The 17,408-nt window shown below is 42.3% G+C and overlaps 1 protein-coding gene across 1 annotated transcript in view; it reads right to left on the reverse strand.

Annotated features, from left to right (window-relative positions):
• Nucleotides 1-17,408, reverse strand: part of LOC309564226 (alpha-2-macroglobulin-like) — a 289,760-nt gene that overhangs the window by 164,207 nt on the left and 108,145 nt on the right. The window contains exons 9-11 of the mRNA XM_082268853.1: nucleotides 15,433-15,547; nucleotides 12,337-12,446; nucleotides 6,148-6,306 (exon numbers count right to left, since the gene is read on the reverse strand). Coding sequence (XP_082124979.1) covers nucleotides 6,148-6,306; nucleotides 12,337-12,446; nucleotides 15,433-15,547 — 384 coding nt within the window. The remainder of the gene's footprint in view (nucleotides 1-6,147; nucleotides 6,307-12,336; nucleotides 12,447-15,432; nucleotides 15,548-17,408) is intronic.

Here is a 17,408-nt window from a genome sequence, read left to right on the forward strand (position 1 = left end):
AGAACAGGGCGAGAAGAAGTAATCTTAGATTCATTGGAGTCTCTGAAAACATCTCTCCCTCTGCCATACCTGATCTCTGCGCTAGAAAAATCCCTGCAGCCCTGGGCTTACAAGGTATGTGTGTGGTGGAACGGGCCCATAGAATGGGTCTTTACTCGGAGGAACGCCAAATACCTGAACTATGCGGATAAATCTGCTATCCTTCCAAAATTCTACCAAACCCCTAATTTCCAGATTGATGGCATGAAAATTCTTATCATTGACGATTACTCAGCCGATGTCGCAAAAAAACGCAAAGCTTTTCAGACCGTTTGTTCCAAACTGCATCAGGAGCGCATTAAATTTACCTTGGCCTATACGGCGACTTTACGCCTTTGTGCACCCAATGGAAACCAATTATCCTTCCATGACCCAGAGGAAGCAGAAACTTTTATCCGTTCCCTCCATACTGGCGAACAGGGTCCTTCGTCATTGGCCAAGTCCCTATCCTTTTCTAGACCCACGGTCCAAAGGAGCCCTAGAAAGGACTCCCCCAAACGGCAAAGGTACTCTGATGTGATTAGCTCCAGTCCCACAGCTACGCCTCGCTGATCCCTCTCCAACACTGGTGATATAGTTTTACGCCATGGCTTGTCCTGGGGCTGATACCTCTGGGCCTTGAGCCCGGTGGACCTTTAGAGGGTGACATGGCGACTTTCTCAGGATATTGTATGTTTTATTATATTGTGTTTATATTCTCTACTATACCTCCCCTTGCTAAGGTGAATTCTAGTAAACTAATCAGGCTCCGCTCCTACCTCACCTGTGTGTGTACTGTGGTCGCCATCATGACCCAATGTGGCCCGAGACCTAATAACTTTTGATGATGGGTCTTTCACGTGGGTGACCACTGAACCTATCCTCCCCTAGGAGTCCTCGCTTGGGGGGCAGCGCTCCACAGTATACACATGCGAAAAAAAGTCGAATTCTTACATTTTCTCAGTTGTGTTTACTGATTTGTTTTGTTTTTTTGGTTCTATTCAATTTTCCAACCTTCCCCTCCCCCCATCCATCTCTCATCGTGGTTGCTCTTGCCTCAACGCTACTTCCTCTGTTCCTTCACCCTTCAGACATCCGTGGGGTCGCTTTCTGATGGGCGTCTACCATTCTCCCCCCTTGGTAAGCACTATTCGTACTTTTCCTGCCACACACCAACACCCCCCCCCTTACATGACAGTAGTGACATGGAATGTCAAGGGTCTCTGATCCCCAGCTAAGAGGATAAAAGTCTTGCACAACCTCAAACGTCTCAGGGCAGACATCGCTCTTATCTAGGAGTTGCACCTTTCTGCAGGTGATATGAAATGTAATGAAAAATTATGGGTAGGATGGGTAATTGGCTCGGCAGCTTCAGGCCGTAAGGCTGGAGTATTAATTTTGATACACAAACGTCTTCCGGTGGAGATCTTCTCCACAGATACAGACCCTGATGGCCGCTTTGTTGCAGCCCACTTGCGTTTATACAATAAGGAATTCATTATTTCTAATGTTTATGCTCCAAACGTTGTAGACCACTCCTTTTATGCAGCGGTTTCGGTGCGGATCCTGGCCCTCCCCCACGTCCCTCACCTCCTTGGCGGTGAATTTAATGCCATGACAAATCCTCCCCTACACCGCCATCGGGTTCCCGCGCTTCCCCTGGTCACACTCCCCTGGCGTCAGTAATCAGGTCTCTGGCACTAACGGACGTGTGGCGACTCTCCCATCCTCCCAATCGGGAATACACCTTCTACTCCCATCCCCATAAAATCTTTACAAGAATAGATTATTTCTTTAGCACTGATTCTCTCCTTCCAATACTGAAAGACGTCTCTATACACGACATAGCGGTTTCTGACCACGCTCCGGTCTCTGTCTCGCTGGAGCTGTCAGATACTCCCTCCACCCCCCTCTTTTGGAGGTTTCCCTCATACCTAAAAGACAATGCCGATTTTGTATCTTTCCTAGAACGCGCCTGGGCAGAATACTCCTCATCCAACTCTGCACATAGCACTTCCCCTCACCTTTTCTGGGAAGCGGGCAAAGCCTTTTTAAGAGGCCGCATTATATCCTACACGGTGGATTTCAAGCGGCACGCCAATAGCGGCTATAAACTAGCCAGCGAGAGATTATGGGTAGCACAGCAGACTCTCGTATTGATGGACACCCCTATGGCTCAGAAAGCCTGGTTGGCGGCTAAGGTGGATTTTGATAATTGGGCTGATAGGCTGGAATAAATTCACAAAGCATACCTTTCTGCGACCTTGCATAGATTCGGCAACAAGGTGGGCAAGCTTTTGGCGAGGCTATGCAAGGGTCCGGTAACCTCTACTCATATTAGCTCCTTGCGAGACAGCGCGGGTTCGGTCGACACAACCCCACAGGGTGTCCAACGCATTATGCGAACCTTCTATTCTTCGCTTTACGCACCTGACACTGTGGACAGCACTGTAGCAGATGTCTTCCTATCTGATACTGGGCTCCCCACACTCTCCCAAGAACAACTGGACATGCTGAATGCCCCTATCTCTCCAGTGGAAGTCTTGGCGACCATCCAACAGTTGGCTTCAAATAAGTCCCCTGGCCCTGATGGACTCTCTGGGGAGTTTTACAAGGCTATGTCCCCCTGCATAGTTTCTACACTGGTTGATGTCTACACTTCTACATGGAACGGCGGTCCATATCTTCTGACGGTAACCAAGCGATTATTAAATTACTAGCTAAAAAAGGAAAGGATCTTCTCAAACTGGGATTGTATCGTCCCATCTCGTTACTGAACCTGGACGTAAAAATTCTCTCTAAAATAACTGCCTCACGCCTAGCCCTTATCATGCCCCACTTAATACATCTGGCTCAATCAGGCTTCACAAGAGGTAGATCAGCCACCGCTAATATTAGGAAAGTTATTCTAGCCCTAGACCAAGCCTGCCTACACCCTGATAAAGATTTCGCCATAGTCACATTAGATGCCGAAAAGGCTTTTGACAACGTGAACTTTGCATGGCTGCGCAGAGTTCTGTCTGTCATGGGTTTTCAGGGCCCCTTTGTTAATCTTATTAGCTCTATGTATGCTTCCCCTTCAGCGAGACTGTGCATGGGGGGTTCCCTTACGGAAGAATTCCGCCTATATAAAAGGTACCCGTCAAGGCTGTCCCCTCTCACCACTACTTTTTAACTTGGCGATTGAACCCCTCTCCCGCTACCTGTTAACTAAAGCTCCTCCTCACGGGGTGCGTGTCGGGTCCCACGAATTACGCATATCCCTTTTCGCGGATGATATTTTACTATTTTCCTCTGACTGATCCACCACTGATATTCCAGTTATTGTTTCTACTTTTGATAGATTTAAACAATGTTCGGGCCTCCGGATTAATTTCTCTAAAAGCGAGATACTCCCACTGGGGGGAACCGTGAAACGACCGTGGGAAAGTCACTCTCCGTTTCTGAGAGCCACCAACTATATTACATATCTTGGCATCAAAATAGGGAAGACCCCTTCCTCCATATACACATTAAATTAACCCCCTATGTTCTCCAAGATAATGAGGGAACTGGAAAACTGGATGGAACTGCCGCTGTCGCTTCTGGGGAGATGCCACTTGATTAAAATGGTTAGCTTTGCTCGCCTACTATATCTCCTACAAACTCCCCCCCCCCCCCCCCCCCCTGATTAGGCATAAAGATGCACAAGTTCTTGACCGAGATTTCTCCCGTTTTCTTTGGAGTGGGAATTTCTATTAAAAAACTGAATCTTCCCAGACGCGACGCTGGCATCACTTTTCCAAATCTCAGGATGTATAATTTATCGTGTCTACTTTGAGTTGCTTTGGACTGGATGTCTCAGACCTCCAACTATTCCAATTATGCCTTGGAGTCCCAGATGTCCAGCCCTTTTTCCTTAACGGCTCTTCTTCATACGAAATGGGCGCAGATGCGACCGGAGCTCCGTCACAATCTCCTGCTCAGAGATATGGTTATTGCATGGAGGGAAGTGCACAAACTTCTAAGCCTGCCTCTACATTTTTCTAAATTTCTCCCGATTCGGGGTAACCCCAACTTCCCTCTGGGCCTGGACCATGCCGCATTTCAATCATGGGAAAGGAAGGGGATAGTGTACTTTGCGGACTTATGTGACCAACAGACGGGACTTCCCCGCTCTCACCGAACCATCATGGCCAAGCACGATCTATAGGGACCGGACTCCTTCTACCTGGCACAATGTCATAATTTTATTAAAATACCCCCGGCAGGCCTGAGGACAGATTTAAGCCATCCCTAATCGATAGGCTGGTGGAATCAGGGAACTTCAACATCTCGGGTATATACAAGCCATTGCTGGCGACTTGTCCTCCAGCGCTGTTCACCTCTACTGCCTCTAACTGGCTTAAAGACTTTCCTGGTGAAGATGTCCTACCTAATATGGTCACCGGTCTACGCACTACTCTTAGACTCACTCTGAACACGGTCTGGAAGGAGACCCAGTTAAAAATCTTCCACCGAGCACATATTCCATTTCTCTCCAACAAAGAGTCTCCTGATGCAAACAAATGCCCTCTTTGCTCTGCCGAAAGACCTTCCCTCTGTCACAAGTTTTGGTCCTGCCCCTCTATATCCTTATTTTGGGATCAACTTTTGTCCTTTATCACCAATGTCACACACTCAAGTGTTCCTAAAGACCCTTTACTTCTTCTTTTCGGCTACTGGGACAAACACCTACAAAAATGGTCAGGCACCTCCGCCACACCACACTGCCTATGGATTCTTACCTGTCTCCTAGTGGCCAAGAGGACGATCCTGGCTCAGCGGATTACTACGACCCCCCCAGTATCCCGAGTAAAATTGGAACTTACCACCCTTCTATCTATCGACCGTCTCAACACAGATTTTACATCGCCTCTCTCCCGAAAGACCTTCTACCTGAAATGGTCAAGATTCCTCACTTCCGTCTTGAAGGACTTGGACTTGTCTTTGGATGCCACCACTTTCATGTTTCAAGATCCGTTTATAGACACCACTTTGGGGGTCTCCCTCCTGTTAAGGGGTCATCGAGTTCTGACTCTGCTGCCCCCCCCCTGCCCCCTTCCTGCTCGAGTTCTCCTTTATATGCTAAATGTTATACGTGTACTGGTCTTATGCAGTTATCAGTATGTTTTTTCTCTGTTTAATGCAAAAATTTTAAATAAAAAAAAACAAAAAAACAAGGCCCTCCAGCAGCACTCCGTCACCACTGCAGAGGCTTCCATCTTCACTCAGTCTTCCTTCTGGGTTTGCGGACTCCAGCCTTCTGACTGTCAAAACCTTGGTGACGTCACTCCCGTGCATGCACATCGGAGTCCCAGCCGTGGCACACAGCTCTGAAGGAACTGCACAGGTATACCGTTCCTTCAGAGCACATGCACCGGTAACGTCCTGGCTGCTGCTCGCTAGGATATCTCCTAAATGGTGCACGTTTAGGAGATATTTATTTTACCTACAGGTAAGTAGGTAAAAATAAAAAAACAGAGTTTACTACCACTTTAATGCTAATGCTACCTGCTGATAAGAGAGCTCAGGCTCTGACTTAGTACAGGGTGTTGACCTCCATAGAGAGACCATTGCTTCCACACAGAGAGCAGGGGTACTTCACATTCTAAAGGAAACAAACTGTATTCATTTGAAAAACTCTTGTTTTGATGTACCTGAAGTGCAATTTACTAATTTAGGCTGATAGTTCATTTGGGCTTTTAAAACCAAACAAGTGCCATTTTTTAAAGCTGCGCACCACAGCATACAAATGGTTCACACTTCACTGTCCCTTGTGGTGCTCTACAACATAAGTGTGTTATGGTGCACTCCCAGCACAGTGGCCGAGCTGTCAAAGAGAACTCCTATCTCTAGTAATAATGAGAAACCTGCAAAACTGGCTACCGATCATGTGACCACTGTGATAGCCAATCTCAGTGGTCATGTAATCAGACAATTCTTCCTGCCCGCTGGGCATAGTAACCCAGCCAAAGAATTGCAAGGACTATGAACAGTGAAACTCTGCAAAGAAATACAATAAGTGTTGTCCAAACAAAACCTTTATAACTACCCCCTGCATATAAACTAAAGTACACACATAATATATCTGGACATAAAATTTAGTACCTTCAGGGATTTTAGTCCCTCCCAGTCATTTGTATCCAGTGTGAAAGAAACTCGCCCATTGTCATCTGTCACCAAGGTCTTATTAATGGAAGGATCATTACTTGTTAGGTAAACATTAATAGCTGGTATAGGGTTATCACTGGCATCCACCACTTTAATCTGAAAGAAGACACAAGAAGATACGATCAGGCTGAATATGTAGTATTAATCATGATTTTATTTTATAGTGAGGAAGCTACATTCGCCATCACGGTTACACTGCATTATTTGAACTGGTATTCCTACAAGCCATTATGTGTTTTGTTAATGTTCTCTTCAATATAAAATAACAGAAACATTTAGCAGATATTTGAATGTATTTGACACTGTAATTGTGATTAAGAGTGGAGCGCTCTCATCATCAGGTGCGTAGAGCTGGGGCTGAAAAGCAGAGATCTGAGCAGCAGGCCTGGATCAAGCCTATCTGATCTAGGGGTGCAGTAAAAAAAAAAAAAAAAATAGAGGGCATATTGTCAACACTATTTGCGGGTCTCTTACAGAAGCAGGGAACAAGTATTCTCTTGTACACTCAGCATGCTTTTATACCACAAGTTACAACCCAGAAGTAATGTCTGACTTGTAGAAGAGGCAATGCAGGCATTAACAGGGAACACTTGTATGTATTGGGCTATAATTAGATTAGAATGAATAAACAGAATCTGTGCCCCCTATATCAGGTATCCCTATCAGAGTTCCCTTTAACCACTTTAGCCCCGCAGGATTTTCCTGCTTAACGTCCAGGTCCCTTTTTTCAACTTGTCACTGCGCGACTTTAACTGACAATTGCGCAGTCATGCAACGCTGTACCCAAACAAAATTTACGTCCTTTTTTTTCCCACAAACAGAGCTTTCTTTTGGTGGTATTTGATCACCTCTGCGCTTTTAATTTTTTGCAATATTAATAAAAAAAAGAGTGAAAAGTTTACGAAAAATTTTCTACTTTGACAGTTAAAAAATATCCAATATATTCAATTTTTGTCATATATTTAGACCAAAATGTATTTAGCTACATGTCTTTGACAAAAACATTCTCAATGAGCGGTTTTTAACCACTTTAAGACCGGAAGATTTTACCCCCTTCCTGACCAGGTCATATTTTGAGATTCGGCACTGCGTTAATTTAATGGACAATTGCGCAGTCGTGCAACGCTGTACCCAAATTAAATGTATGTCCTTTTTTCCCCCACAAATAGAGCTTTCTTTTGGTGGTATTTGATCACCTGTGCTATTTTTAATTTTTGAAAAAAAGAGCAACAATTTTGAAAAAAAAAAAAAAAAACAATATTTTTCACATTCTGATATGTAACATTCCCCCCAAAAAATTTACAAATCAAAATGTTTTAACATTTTAGGCCAATTTGTTTTCTGCTACATATTTTTGGTAAAAAAAAAAAATCACAATAAGCGTATTTTTATTGTTTATTTTTTTTTTACTAGTAATGGTGGCAATCTGCGATTTTTTTTTTGCGGGATTGCAGCGGACAGATCGGACCCCTCAATGACATTTTTGACACTTTTGGGGGGACCAGTGACATTACTACAGTAATCAGTGCTATAAATATGCACTGTTACTGTAATAATGACACTGGCAGGGAAGGGGTTAACACTGTTGGTGATCAAGGGGTTAAATGTGTGCCTCATGCTTACTGACGTGTGTGGGGGGAGGGGGTTGTGTAACACAGACACAGATCGCAGGTTCAGCTAAACATTAGGGTTAACATTAGGGTCTCCATCAAAGTCCCCCTTTCAGTCACAATCAGATTGTCCCTTACATCAGTTGTCCTCACTAGAGTGCATCATTACATAATTTTCCCCGTTACATAAACTGTCTCATCAGAGTGGGGCCTTACACCAACTGTCCCCGTCAGAGTGCCCCCTTTCATCAATTGTCCATCAGAGTACCCCTTACCATTAACTGCTCCCATTAGAGTGTCCTCTTACACCAATTGCCACCATCAGAGTGACACTTTACATCTATTCTTCCCATCAGACTGGCTCATGGATCAGTGATTGCATTCTCAGAGACCTGGATATTGCAACTAAAATCAGGGAAGTGGACACGTGGATTTCATACAATAGAGCTCCTATAAGATGGCACAACACCCTTCTACATTTATTGCCATAAACAACGTGTCAGTCTCCCAAAGAGAGGTTTTTTACAACTCATTCGACTTATTTGAATACTACAGCAGTGGCCAAAAGTTTTGAGAATGGCACAAATATTAATTTTCACAAAGTCTGCAGCCTCAGTTTTTATAATGGCTATTTGCATAAACTCCAGAATGTTATGAAGAGTGATCACATGATTTGCAAAAAAAAAATGAAAACATTTCTACTGCATTTGTGAAGAAGGCTTCAGGGCGAACAAGAAAGTCCAGCAAGTGCCAGGACCGTCTCCTACAGTTGATTAAGCTGCGGGATCGGAGCACCACCAGTGCAGAGCTTGCTCCGGAATGGCAGCAGGCAGGTGAGAGTGCATCTGCATGCACAGTGAGGAGAAGACTTTTGGAGGAGGGACTGTTGTTAAGAAGGGAAGAAAATAAGCCACTTCTCTCCAGGAAAAACATCAGGAACAGACAGATGTTCTGCAAAAGGTACAGGGATTGGACTGCTGAGGACTGGGGTAAAGTCATTTTCTCTGATGAATCCCCTTTTCAATTGTTGGGGCATCCAGAAAAAAACCTTGTGCGGAGATGAAAAGGTAAGCGCTACCATCAGTCCTGTGTCATGCCAACAGTAAAGCATCCTGAGACCATTCATATTGGGGTTTCTTCCTAGCCAAGGCTCACTCACAATTTCGCCTAAAAACACAGCCACGAATAAAGAACAGTACAAAAACATCCTCCAAGAGCAACTTCTCCCAACTATCCAAGAACATTTTGGTGAAGAACAATGTCTTTTCCAGCATGGTGGAGCACCTTGCCATAAGGCAAAAGTGAGCTCTAATTGTCTTGAGGAACAACTGTTTGGTCCATGGCAAGGAAACTCCCTAGACCTTAATCCCATTGAGAACTTGTGGTCAATCCTCAAGAGGGGTGAACAAAAAAAACTCCCCACAAATTCTGACAAACTTCAAGCATTGATTATGCAAGAATGGCCTGACATCGGTCAGGATGTGGCCCAGAAGTTGATTGACAGCATGCAGAGGTCTTGAAAAAGAAGGGTCAACACTGCAAATAGTGACTCTTTGCATAAACTTAATGTATTTGTCCATAAAAGCCTTTGACACTTTAGAAATTATTGTAATTATACTCCAGTATACCAAAGTGACATCTGACAAGAAGATCTAAAAACACTGAAGCAGCAAACTATGTTAAAATTAATATTTGGGAAATGTTCAAAACGTTTGGCTATGGCTATAATACGTACTTGACATATCTTGAAAACTATTCTGAATCAAATCCTGTGCTTCCTATGGACATTCATTATTGCTTTCAAAACCTAAATAAATACAATAAAGGTGTCTCCTACATTTATCAGAAGCTTACCACCTCTGCAATGGGAGAAAAAATGAATTAGATGTACTGTATACCTGGGAAAAGGAACTCTCTCAAACATTTTCTGCTTTCCAATGGTCCACTGCTATCCGAAATATTATCAAAGTCTCTTAATTTACCTCCCATTGAAAATCCCACCCTAAACTTCTGCATTTCTGCTACTATATTCCAACATGTTTATCAAAGCTTTTCCCCAGCGCCTTTCCAGCCTGTTGGAGGGAATGCAGAGAAAATGGTTCCCTCCTATATCTTTGGTGGACATGCGATAAAGTCTCTTCATTCTGGGACATAGTCTTTGATTACATATCGTTAGCACCTAAGATTTGAATCAAAGCAGACCAGGCCAGTGTTCAAATAATTATGAAATATGAGAGTTGGCCTTTACAACACAGGCCCTTTATCATTCATTGTGTCATTGTTTCACTACAGCGTGGTGTGTTGTTAAAAATGTAGCTCCTTTTGGGCACAATGGAACATATGGCTCTCCTACAAATTCTGTACAGTTTGTAAAGGGGCCACCTCTTTGTATTTTCTATTGGGTGTAGTAAGGTTATGTTGATCAATTCACCGTTTTGTGTTTATCATGAGTGTGCAGTTTGAGTCATTCCACGTCAATACATTTGCATTTTCATGACAGTTGGTGTAATGTTACGGCCTTGCTTGATTTAGTTGGCCTTCCTGATTTTGGGTCTGAACAGTTAGCTCATGTAGTTTTTGAATATATTAGTTTTTTCCTTTTGTTTTTTCCCCCTTCCTTTCTTTTTTGTCATTCCTTTTCTTTGACCTCTTTTTCTTTCCTCTCTCCCTCTCTACCCTCACCTAAATACTGCATTCTTGTTTCCTGTTATTTCCTCATATCGATGTGTTTCTTCAATCTGAGGCTATGTGTAGTGAAACAGGAACATGTAATTGTACTCTGTATTTCTCTTTTTTTTTTTTTTTTTTTCTGGAGCCTGTTACATTCTACACCCAAAATATGGGTGTAACATGTAACTTGCTCCAAAAGGTGAACTTATTCTTTAAAATGTTAACACAATTTCAAAAGTTTTTCTCAATATTTTTTAATGTGCAGTTTTCGTTAAAATAGTTCCTGGTGATCCTGCCATTAAGGTCCTTGTTAAAGAATTTCCTATAATGGGATGATCTTCCAATTGTGCTTTTCCCATGACAAAGTAATTTTATAGGGTCTAAGTTCATTTTTTGCTTTGACCTTAATATTTTATAAACTTAAAGTAGAGTTGCTTGCAAATGCATAATAAACACTTAGAGATCAATTTATAACAAATGTGCTGTGTGAACATCTCAATCATTCCCACAGCTGTCACAAATAATCACTGTTGTTTGCCTAATACAGTCATGTCCAAAGCCAGGCCCGTGGGCCAGTTGCGGCCCGTCCTTTAGTTTTATATGGCCCCCTGAGACACTGCTGACTTTTGTCAATTAATTTTTTCACTGAGACTCCTCACATCCCCGCCCCGATGCAATGGCTCGGGGGCGGGGCCTCTGGCCTCCCTCGGGAGCTCTGCTGCTCCCGAGTCCCGCTCCGACCCCCCCCCCCGCCCGCTCGCCTCTATCTGCCCGACGCCGCTCATGACTTCGCGGGAGTGCAGAATGAATTTGAAAATTGCATGCCTTCTCGCCTTCAACGCACACAGCCACCTGTAGGAGCCGACCGAGGATCTTGTGGAGTTGACCGAGGAGATGTCACTTCTACAATCCTAGTGTGTGTGTGTGTGTGTGTGTGTGTGTGTGTGTGTGTGTGTGTGTGTGTGTGTGTGTGTGTGTGTGTGTGTGTGTGTGTGTGTGTGTGTGTGTGTGTGTGTGTGTGTGTGTGTGTGTGTGTGTGTGTGTGTGTGTGTGTGTGTGTGTGTGTGTGTGTGTGTGTGTGTGTGTGTGTGTGTGTGTGTGTGTGTGTGTGTGTGTGTGTGTGTGTCTAAGAAGGTGTCGCTTCTACAATCCTACTGCCTGTTTCTGTAAGTGTGATTATGTTCATAATGTACTGATGCTTATTATTTCCTATATATATATATGTGTGTGTATGTATGTATGTGTGTATATATATATATATATACACACATATATATATAATGTGTGTATATTTAATTTCAAATGTTCAAATGTCAGGCAAAATGGTCGGCCCTCACGCATGTTCACTTCATCAAATCTGGCCCTCTTTGAAAAAGTTTGGACACCACTGGCCTAATACATTTATTCCTGTGATTGTCAGCTCCATTTGGTGCACATAATGTGCTATTTTCCTGAAAACCCTTATTCACGAAAATACTGCATTATGGCCTCTATGGAGCTGGCAATCATAGGAAATCAACATTTTAGGCAAACTATAGTGATTATTTGTGATAGCTGGGCGAATGCTTGAGACATTATCTTAGCAAATTTATAAATAGATCCCTAAGAAAAGGTATCTTAAAGTCTCATGTATAATAGTATAAAAAGAGAAACTAACACATAACTGTTTGGCAATATTATGCTGAGTTCATAAAGCTACATGCAGTAGGCTTCTGAATCCTCACTATCTTCAGTAATCTGACTGTTACTTTCAACTATCATTGGCTCTCATTTCTGAAAATAATGATATTTATAGCTCAGTGAATTAAGGCCGTTCGTGTTAAAGCAAAAATATTTTAGAACTCACCACTCCATTGTAGGGGATCCCAGCTTTGTAGTTACCATCAGCATCAACAAACGACACCTTATTGATTACGTTGGATACTCCAGTTTGGCTGGTTGTAGATAACACAATTCCTGCCAAAGGGAACATTAAAAATAAGCAAGAGATCACATTTCTTCAGCAAATCAGAAGATTAGAAATAGTGTGAGGTATTTGATCATTTCTAAAAATGTGGTCTTTGCTTAGACAGTACTGTTACTTTTCATAATTTGGATTTTCAGAACTGACAATGGCCAAATGTTATTTTATATGCTTATTTATGTGTGACATTTTAATTATTATTTGTGTGTTTTATTGTGGGTCTACTTTTTAATGTGTTGCAGGGCCATGCTATGCAATATAAAAGAAACGTGATGGTTTTCTGTGTATATATATTTATTATGGTGAGAACCTAATCGTTTTGTTCATTTTTTTATTTTATTTGGTCTGGGGAACATCAAATATCACCAATTGTACTCTGGGAATCCTGTACCATTGGCTCACCGTGCAATAAATGTTCCTTTGTAAAACAGATGTTATACATAACTAGAACGTAACAAGGGATATACCAACAAAAACATAAATAAACAACTGATTTAAACCATTACAGTTTTGAAGTGATTCTAATGGTCTTTAGGTTTTCTATAAGTATATATTTTGGAAGTATAAGAATCATTTGATGGTTTATTTAGGTAGTTATGGGTATATTTTGATTACATTTATGATCCCTTTTTATACCCTGTTTCCCTGAAAATAAGCCCTACCCCCAAAAATAAGACCTAGCATGATTTTCAGGGATGGCTGCAATACAAGCCCTACTCCAAAAATAAGCCCTAGTAAAATCCTTGATCTCAGCCCCTCCCTCTGCAGTATTCGGAGAGGGAAAGTATAGCTCTTGAGGGTCACGTGAGTGCCCAGCGGCGCTGTAAATAATGTATTTTCCACAATAAAGTTATAAAAAGGAGACACACTGCACATTACATAATCTTTTTACAAAATCGATTACATAATTTTACAATAACTTTATCCAAAGTTGATTTTTGGGATTACAAAATGTCATAATGCTGACTCCTGAGCTGACAGGGAGAGAGGGGGAGAGAACTTTTCATTTAACATTCTATTGTTTTATTCCAGGGTTTTAGAACATAGAGATGGCTAAATGACACAGCACAAGCACTGTGCTGTCTATCATGCTTTAAAGGATCAGGTATATTTATTTATTTATGGTAGGGTTACAATCACTTTAACCGCTTGCCGACCGCAAGTAGATATACTGCGGCGGTCAGCCCCTCACAGGCAAAGTGACGTATGTATACGTCACTAGCCTGTGAGGCTCTGGGGAGCGAGCGCCGCCGCCGGCGCGCTCCCGCTCCCGCGCAGTCACGGGCCCCCCCGCGCGTGTGACCGGCGGACCCGATGTCCGCCACTCACTCTGCGATCGTCGGGGGAGAGGGAGAGGGAGAAAGGCAGGCAGCTTGTGTAAACAAGCTGCCTGTCATTCTCCCCTGTGTAGAAACACTGATCATATGGTTCTACTATTCCACAGCCAATCACAGTTAGAATCACGCCCCTAGGGACACACACAGCCCCTCCCTCTCAAATAAAGTTAACCCCTTCACTGCCAGTGTAATTTTACAGTAACAGTGCATATATATATATAGCACTCATTACTGTAGAAATGTCACTGGTAACCCCAAAAGTGTCAAAAATGTCAGTCAAGGGTCCGATCTGTCCGCCCCAATGTCGCAGTACCGCAAAAAAAAATCGCCGCCATTACGCATTAAAAAAAAAACAACAAAATGACAAAAATCTTTCCCTTTGCTAGTAAATGCAATAACTTTTGCGCAAACCAATCAAAATACGCTTTTTGCGATTTTTTTACCAAACATATGTAGCATAAAACAAATTGGCCGCAAATGTTAAAAAATTTTGATTTTTACTTTTTTTTGGGGGGGAATTTCATATGAAAAAATGTGAAAGATATTGTTATTTTTGCAAAATTGATGCTCTTTTTTTGTTTATAGCACGTGATCAAAAAATCGCACAGGTGATCAAATACCACCAAAAGAAAGCTCTGTTTGTGGGAAAAAAGGACGTCAAATTCGTTTAGGTACAGCGTGGCACGACCGCGCAATTATCCGTTAAAGTCACGCAGTGCCGAATCGCAAAATACCCCCTGATCTTTTAGCAGCCAAATCCTCCGGGGCTTAAGTGGTTAAGATCGTCATTGTACATACCGTAAATAAGACATTCCCTGAAAATGAGCCCTAGTGTGTTTTTTGTAGCCAAAATTAATATAAGGCCCTGTCTTATTTTCAGGGAAATATGGTATTACCATAACTCAGCTAAAGCCCATGACTTAGATCAGCACATGTGACCTGTATGTTTAATATGTTTCTATCATCCATTATTTGATTATCTTTTTTTTTTTAACTCCTGTTGGTTAAACTTGATAGAGGTTGTGTCTTTTTTTAGCCAGACTAACTATGCATCTATATAATTCTATTTTTTCTTTACATATGTGGGCTGTACTTGCTGCTTTGTTCAGGACCTCTGGCTGATCCTTTTATTTCTGTAGAATTATATCAGACAGTGTCTGCTTTATTAAAATAGTAGACTTTTGGCAGTCCCTAATGACACAAGACAGCCACAGTGCTCCCAATAGCTAGAATCCATATGCTTTTTTGCTTAGACTTTAAAGGCATCTTTCACCTTTACCAAAAAACTGCCTATGCAGTCTTAGCAACATTCTATCATTAGGGCAGGATGAGACAATCTCTAGGTGTTTTTCTGTCAGGCTTTGGGAAGTACGTAAAGGGCCTATACCTATAGCAAAGGATTATTAACGTTAGTCAAAGCTGACCATTTTTTTTTTATCTACAGAAACAGCTTATTTGCATAGGCCGTTTTTTTGGTAAAATCAAACTATGCCTTTAAGTCACATTACTAGCCTATGAAAAAGAAAAAGTAGGTACTTTGTTCTTCTAAAGATTAAAATGTAATACTAGCTCTGTTTTAGCATCCTATGTCCATAACATATTCCATTTCTAAGTGTGACAGAAGAAAATCAATAGAAGTTACCTGTCCCGGTCTCAGTGATGGAGGCTTCTCCTTTCAGTACATCTTCCATGCCAGTGCGGCTCAGGTTAAGGACCTCAGAATTGATTTCAATGATATGACATCCTGATCTGTCCAGCTAAGAGAGAGGCACACACACACACACACACACAGAGAATTAGTAATCAGGTGGAGGACTTTACAGCTGGAAACACATATATTTAAGGGTTAAACATGTTATTGTCTACTTTTTATATCTCTTGAATAGTTACTTTGACTTTGTTGGATCTTTCTTTCTATTTATTTTATGGAGAATGCAGCATTAGAAATAAGAATCTCCTATTTACAACTAATAAAATGAGACACAAAGCCAAGTTCAGTACTATGGCAGACACATTTTTCCATCAGAGTCCCTGGGATGTTTAGGAAGGCAGGTAATATCAACCAGGATCCACCAATTAAAGATAATACAATTTGTTTGCACTGACCCTTTATTATATAAAACATTTGTTTCCATAAAATAAAAATATGTCCACAAGGGAGTTTACATACATATGTTGTATTCAGCTGCTTCAAATTACTATTGTTTTGATGCCTGCTAACACCTAGTGGGTGGTTTAGGCCTAATTCAGCTTGTTTGTTTATGTGATTTAACTACTTGCTGACCGCTCACTGAGCTGGTACTGCGGCAAAGTGGCTCAATATTGCCTGGCGACGTAGACCTACGTCGGGCGCGATCAGCGAGCCGATCCTGGTCTGATTCGGCAGAGAACTGATCAGTCACCAGATCCAGACCAATGATTTTTGGTCTGGATCTGGTGATCGGTTCTAGCCATTGGCATCATGTCCCCTGCCTGTGTAATGTAAACACAGGCAGGGGAAGTGATGTAACTTTCCCTTCTGGAGCCCTTTCGGTTCCAGGAAAAGACAGAGAGACATCAAAAACGTGAGTTCCACCAAACACTATCTCACATAGGCACATTTAACCCCTTGATCACCCCTGATCACCCCCCAAACCCCTCACAGTGAACACTATATACAGTGGTATACAGATCTTTTACTGATCACTGTATTAGTGTCACTTGTGACCCTAATTTGCGCTTGCGTTAGGCCCAAATAGGGTTAGGGCACCCACCATCTATCCCCTAATAAAGTTTTAGCCCCTTGCTCACCCCCAGTTAACCCCTTCACTCCCTATCACTCTGTGCACTAAATACTGTATGGAGATTAATACTGATCACTGTATTTAGTGTCACTTGTGACCCTAATTTGCGCTTGTGCTAGGCCCAAATAGGTTTAGGCCACCTGCCATCTATCCCCTAATAAACTTTTAACCCCTTGATCTCCCCCAGTTAATCCCTTCACTCCCTATCACACAGTGCACTAATATATACAGTATATCAGATAACTACTGATCACTGTATTAGTGTTACTTGTGACCCTAATTTGCGCTTGTGCTAAGCCCAAATAGGTTTAGGCTACAAGCCGTCTATCCCCTAATAAACGTTTAACCCTTTGATCTCCCCCAGTTAACCCCTTCACTGCCCTGTCACAATGTTCACTATATACAGGGATTACCGATCACTGTATTAGTGTCACAGGTGACGCTACTTAGGCTAGTTAGCGTCAGGGTCCCACCACACCACCTTTATTTAGCGTCAGTTAGAGTCAAGTACACTAACACACATATACACACACACACACATCTCCATTACTAGTATAGTGTTTGAACAGATCAATATCTGATCTGATCAGAACTATACTAGCGTCCCCATAGTTTAGTGTTCCCAAAATGCAGTGTTTGCACAATCATCGCTGATTCCTGCTAGCACTAGCAGTTTTTTTTGTAGCGACCAAATAGTCCTTGACAACCAGGTGCTTTTTTACCTGTTAGTCACACTACTGTACCGGTAAATTTAGTTACTAAAATGACCAAATGTTGGTACAGTAGTGCAGAGGCTTACAGTATACTGACCATGTCAGATGAGAGCGATGGGGAA

Source organism: Pelophylax lessonae (assembly GCF_965119305.1).
Source record: "Pelophylax lessonae genome assembly, chromosome: 9".
Classification (NCBI taxonomy): Eukaryota; Metazoa; Chordata; class Amphibia; order Anura; family Ranidae; genus Pelophylax; species Pelophylax lessonae.